Raw genomic sequence first — 6,306 nt, forward strand, 5'->3', positions numbered from 1 at the left:
CTTTTACCACCTTCACTCTAGATGTTTTAACAGATGAAGTCTGTGCATCTGATGGATCTTTGAGAAAGAACATGTACCCCAGTGACCAAGAGACAGCAGAGATTCAGGACCTATCATTATAAAAGAAGCTGAGAAATGATATAAAAGAAGTAAGAAAACATTACAATCACAATTCTGCAAAACACATTACTGAGTAACATCAGTCTATCACAATACCGATCTGAAGCCAACAGGCATGTAAAGCCGCCAGTGCGTCTTAGTATTTCAGATTCCTTCTCAACTCCAGGAGCTACTGAGTTCATATAACTCACAGTCCTTTTCAAGAGTCTCAAGAACACATAAATCCTTTGCTCAGACATTACAAACCTTCTTCTGAACAGTTCTGAGAGTGACCCCTAGAGATGCTAAGCTACAAAATGTGCCAAAAAACGAGAAACAAAAGGATATCTAACACTTGAGATGTTTTACAAGCAGATACGGAAAAAAAATATGTACATACTTCCTAAGAACCTGGCCCAGAAGACAGGAGGAAAAATAAAAATTTCTTCTACCTTCCCCCCCCACTCTGTTATGCCAACTCTTCCTTGACTGATATGACCTTATTTTTTTTCTGACACTGGCCTCTAAATGCTATCCTAATGTAAACGATGTGACAGTAACAAGAAAAACCACTGCTTGATGTCTATAGAATGCACAAGCAAAACAAGCCTTTCTTTCACTAGGTACCTTCTGCAGCTGAACTGGAGGCTCCAGAGGAAAGGAAATGGCAGCTTGGCAGTTATAATGCTACCTTTACAAAAACAATTCTCACAGGTAATTAAATTCTTCAGATATAGCACTTCTATGTGCATTCATGTTGATGGCCACGTACAGCAAGAAATTGTGTTTCAATGCTTTTGCCTTGGCAATAGCTAGAGGTGCCGATTTGTCCCACCTCATCCATTCCATGCACAGACAAGGCAGTATCTGCTATATAATCTCAAGCTTTTCCTCAGCAATGTGGTGAATGTCCATAAGGATAGGTGTCACTTCAGAGAGTGCCAGCTGGGAACCAACCCTCTTATTGCTTAGAGTTCTATAGACACAGTACAGTCAGTTCCCTGCAGTACCTCCCTAGACACACACACAGGGCCACATATATGAAGACCTAGAAGACAAACTATGATATTTTTTTCCTCCACCAAAATCTTTTCTGCCTCCAGAGCAGCACACTGCTCAGCAAGACATCTGAGCTGCAGAGGCCCCAGAAGCAAAGACATCAACAAGGCAGGAACAAGGTGTCCTTTAAGCAAGGTCACTGGAGCAGGCTGCACTCTTAACATGGGCACTATCATGCAGTTGGTCCATGTCAAGGGTCTCATCACATGAACCACAGCAACCAATTACCCTATTAGAATCTCCTGGTGCAGACAACTGTGGCCTTGAATTTTCAGAAAAAACAAAACAAAACCAAAAACCAATAAGCTAAAAGAAATCACAAGAAAGATTTGTCTTTTTTGCACCTGAAAGTAGAAAGCTCTTCTGATATCCAGCATATGCTCTATTTCATAACTGCAACAGTGTAAAATTTAAAAAGGGAAACCAGACTAAGTTGTTTCCTGACTCAGAATCCTTTGTAAGATTTGTCTTGAGTCAAAGTTCATGAGAACAGATCGAATCATTCTCACCCCTTCTCCCAAGACCACTGTAATTACAAGCTGCATAAGCTGAGGAGACACTAAGTCATAATGCTACAGACATTTTTTCTACCAATTAAAACACTGACGTTTATATTTTTGCAATGTTTTCCTTTTGTTCAGAAGTTTAGTAATTACAGTCAGTACCTGCAACTTTTTAATATTACACGGGAATTAAATAGTTTCTTAAGCTGTACCGTAAACTTGTTTAATCAGTTAATTTAAGGCAAAATATGTCTAAACGCTGTGTTCTATGGAGAAGTAAACTAGACAGCACACACATTTAAACTGGATTTTGGAACAACTACGTAGTTACAGAATGACAGTAATTCTATTCATACTAATATCCCATTCAAAAAATAAATGCTAGAACTAAAAAGGCCAATAAATTCACTTAAAATGACCAAGAACTTCAGTTCTCTGATTCATGCAGACTCATTTCGATTCACATAAAACAAGAATTGCCAGAAGCTGAAGCTACTTGGACTGGGCAGGGGAAACTCATCCCATTTAAAAAAGAAAACCTTTTTAAGTTAGTAAGAAAAAACTTACTTTGTACAACTTTAGCCTATTTCTTTACTTAATATTCTCATTAATAGATATTTTCATCAATATGTATTTCATTCTATCATGTTAATAAAATAGATTTTATGGGAGTATATTAGCAACACGATGTCAGTAATCAGTTTTGCAACAGGGAAATGGTTTTAGAAAAAGCTTAAACAAACGTACAGTACTTATGGGATTTGCATATAAAAGATTTGCTCTCATCCCCATTTTGTAGTTGTCCCAAGACAAACATTTCAAAGACACAGTATTATTAAAAGTCCCTTCCAACCCATTCTACCATTCTAAGTTTCTATGATTATCTGTTCTGCAACCTGAAAAAAAGTGTGAACTTGCATGTACCTGATCCTAGCACTGAAAAGTTCCATCTGTCTCAGAAATAAAGATTCAAACTATACACTTTAATTTGCCAACAGCAGACAAAACTAAGTTCTTAATCCATAACTTCACATCTCTACTACTAGAACGCTGGCGAAATGAAATGTTTTATTTTAACCATCATTTCGCCTCTCAGTACATAAGCCAGTTTCTTAAAAAAAAAAAAAAAAAAAATCAACCACAATAACAAAATAAAAAAAGAAAAGCAAGAACAAATAACCCTTCAGAAAGAAGGGAACCTCTTTATGAACATGAACAAAATATCATAACCACATTTAAGATCCTTCTTAAAAAAAAATAAAAATTATAAAACAAGTGTTTTCACACCTTAACTAACTAACTAGATGTGCTCCTAATACTATCAACACAATAAAAAGGGCACTGTAAAGTATTACATATAATGAAATAAAGACTAACTTGTGCTCAGAAAGGACAAAAATGATAAGCATTATAAGCTAGGAAAAATGTCAGAGGATTAACTTGATGGATTAAAAAAAAAAAAAAAAAAAAAATCTACCTGGAGCATTATCCAAATAAGACTGTTAAAACTTTGAAGTGAAAAACTTAAATATAGTGCTGGAAGTCTATAAAAAAAAAAAAAAAATTCCATCAGCTACTCCAAAAGCTATCCCTCTGAAGTAAAGCTTCAAAGACCAATTGTAAAATATTAAATAATTAAACCTCCCCAGTTCTTGATGGGCAATGAACAATGTGCTTCAAAACTAATTTCTAACTGAAGTGTTTGAAAGAAACACTCCAGAAGCAAAAACTTCTTTTAATTAATACACAGAATATTATTATGATGTTCAAGGAAGACTCTTTCATGAAAATTTATATGAAATTGACAGTAAACTAACATGAAAGAGTAGGAAAGTCTGTATTCAAAGCTCTTCATAATTCTACCTTAGCAAGCTGTGTAAAAATCAGTAACAAGAAGATTAATGATTTTGAAGTTACTGACTGCTTAAGTGTTAAATTACATTTCAAAACAAATCCAGAAAAATGTAATTGCTTCCAGGAAGCTAAACACTTGTATTATTAATTTCCTAACACTGGCTGTTATTACAAACCCATTACAGACTTGTACTGACACCTGTGAAAACCTGAGCAGCTTCAGGTCAGAAAAGGCCATGCTTCCTCTTATGTGTAATGGAGGCAAGAACATTTAAAGTCCCTACTTTCCCAATAATAACCAGAAGAGACTAAAAAGCTTCCATGAATGGCACAAAGTAAAGCAGAAAATGAAGACTAGTCACGTACAAAAAGACAGAGCTCTCTTGATTCTAGGTACTAATCAACAGTAGATTGTCATATAAGGAAACTAATTTAAGTATTAACCTAAAAAAAATATATATATATTTTTATTTTTTTTTCAATTAATATCCTTACCAAGCTTCAGGCAACAAGAAAGCATATTCATGTGGTGAAGTAGTCTCTGGAAAATTGGAGAGAATTGCCTGTCTGTGTGGAAGTAAAGATGATCCATGGAAAGTGAACAAAATTTCCAGGGCTCTGACATTGCTTTCCTAAAGAGTAAAACATTAAATTGCAGAATTAGCTTAAGACTGATTTAGAATGAAAATGAGCAAGAAATATAAGCTTAGGTCATGCAACAAACACTTAATTTTAGAATTTTCTTTAGTAATAAAGAAAATTAGTTCATGGTCACTGCATTTATTTATTTACAACCAAATACACCCCCTCACCTCTTAAATTCTCACTGATATTCAACCAAGTTTAAAGGGGATAAAAAATGCACTTAAGTGAAAACAGCAATACCAACAAAAAATTCCATTCTAGCAAAGAAAAAAAATATTAATACCCGAGCATAAGTCCTTGCTGAAAGTACAATATTTTGATTTCTGAACTTTTTGAAGAATTCACCATCATAGTGCTGCTCAGCTGCATGAGGCCCTCCAAGGATTTCCTTAACAAAACAGAAAGAAAAATAAAACCTTAGAGATTTTTTTTTTTAACATAAGATATACAAAAAGCATCAAAAAGCCAACATGTTTCTTCATGTTAGTATAAGTCAGTATGAGATATATGTGGAAAAGTATGCTGTTGGTTTTTACTTGTTTCAGTATGCAAAAAAACAGATACATTTTTGACTGAAAAGGTAAGACAATTCTCTGCCTTATTTTAATTGGGACTTAGACAACATTTAATTAAAAGAGATGTGGTAAAAGTCATTTCATGACTAGTGCCAACTGCAAAGTTAAAGTTAAAAAACTAAGCAAAATACAGTTTGACTGAAGTGAAAGTTTTTGGAATGTAAGTTCATGGATGAAAAAAGTTTCGTTAGAGAAAAGGAATAGAACTTGCTAATTAAACTGACAGAAGGAAACAATAGTAAAACTGCACCAATTCCACATCCCATGTTGTTGCATAACTCATTTTCCTGGAGACACAGTATGTTCAAAGTAGGCTTCTGACTAACTATGCCTCTCAAGACCAGAAGTCAGCTATTTGCAACAGTGAAGCAGGAGAAAAACAGAACAGAAAACAGCTTACATTTCTCAAGTGAGAGACTGTAGCGTTTCAAGAAGATTACAAAACATTAATACTACAGTACATAACAAAATAGATATGACAATGTGACAAAAAAGTTACAAGAATATCAACGGAATGAGAACTCAAAACAACTGTAGCCAGTTTCCAAGTTTTCCTCACCTCATAGGTTTCGAGGCGATCAAGGTAAGTTAACAACTTCAGCCTGCTACGGCAGAGTTCTTTTTGTTCCAGTGTCAGCCTGTGTTCAAAACAGGAATTTTCACGCTTTCAATTGATACTGTACATTATGTGCATATGAAGACAACAGTCACACATTTTAATGACTTTGTGCACTGGAATATATCAAGAAAGCAAATAAACCAAGAACTTTGACACAATATAAATGACTATTAAAATGTATTCCTTTCCTATTAGAAATAACATGCATGAGAGTAATTACATTCTTGCAGCTGTGCAGTTATAATAAACCTATAACTCTGAATAAAACATGGCCTAACATTTCATTTACTTTGAGAAGTTTACTGATAATAGCAGTTCTTGACGCTTTTTGGCCTCTTTTTCCTTTCTAGTATTCATTTCTTCATCTGGTGACAAAAAGTCTTCATAGGGAATTCCAATGTCCACCTCTCCTGGTAAGATAAATCTGTAGGACAAAACCAAAAACATAATCAGTTGATACAAACAAAAAGATATGATGAACTAATTCTTGAATAAACATACTAACACAGCTTTCTATTGATGTCTTGACTAAAAATCAAGACTTGTATAGAAAATTATAATAGCAAGTTTTGCTGTTGTAAAGCAGCAGGCACTAAAATCACAAGCCAACAACAGGTATCATTTCTTGTTTCTACCCCCTGCCTAAAACAAAATTAAAAAACAAAAACAAAAACCAACCAACCAACCAAAACACAAAAAAAAACTCCAAACCTACCAACCACACAGCTATGATGCTTGTGAAAAGTTTCTATATTCCATAGGTACCATTGGGAGTGGTAGCAGCTCTACAGCATACATCAGTAACAAATGACTGCATGAAGCAAGAGGAGTGCGTTCTGCTTCCACTACCAGGAACCGAAAGCTGAAGATAACTGTCCCTGCATGTATTTTCCCACTGACTCACTGTGTCTTGCTTTGTTCCCCCTGTGAGGAACTGCACTGTGGACTTGTC

At 34.9% G+C, this 6,306-nt stretch overlaps 1 protein-coding gene across 1 annotated transcript in view; it reads right to left on the reverse strand.

Moving 5' to 3' along the window:
* Positions 1-5,778, reverse strand: part of LOC104528083 (neuroblastoma-amplified sequence-like) — a gene marked incomplete at both ends in the record, with an annotated part of 59,199 nt that extends 53,421 nt beyond the window's left edge. Inside the window, 4 exons of the mRNA XM_010171992.1 lie at positions 4,011-4,147; positions 4,444-4,548; positions 5,295-5,373; positions 5,644-5,778. Of these exons, the coding sequence (XP_010170294.1) occupies positions 4,011-4,147; positions 4,444-4,548; positions 5,295-5,373; positions 5,644-5,778 (456 nt within the window). The remainder of the gene's footprint in view (positions 1-4,010; positions 4,148-4,443; positions 4,549-5,294; positions 5,374-5,643) is intronic.
* Positions 5,779-6,306: the final 528 nt, after the last annotated feature.

This window comes from Antrostomus carolinensis, unplaced genomic scaffold (genome assembly GCF_000700745.2).
Source record: "Antrostomus carolinensis isolate BGI_N321 unplaced genomic scaffold, ASM70074v2 scaffold1147, whole genome shotgun sequence".
Classification (NCBI taxonomy): domain Eukaryota; kingdom Metazoa; phylum Chordata; class Aves; order Caprimulgiformes; family Caprimulgidae; genus Antrostomus; species Antrostomus carolinensis.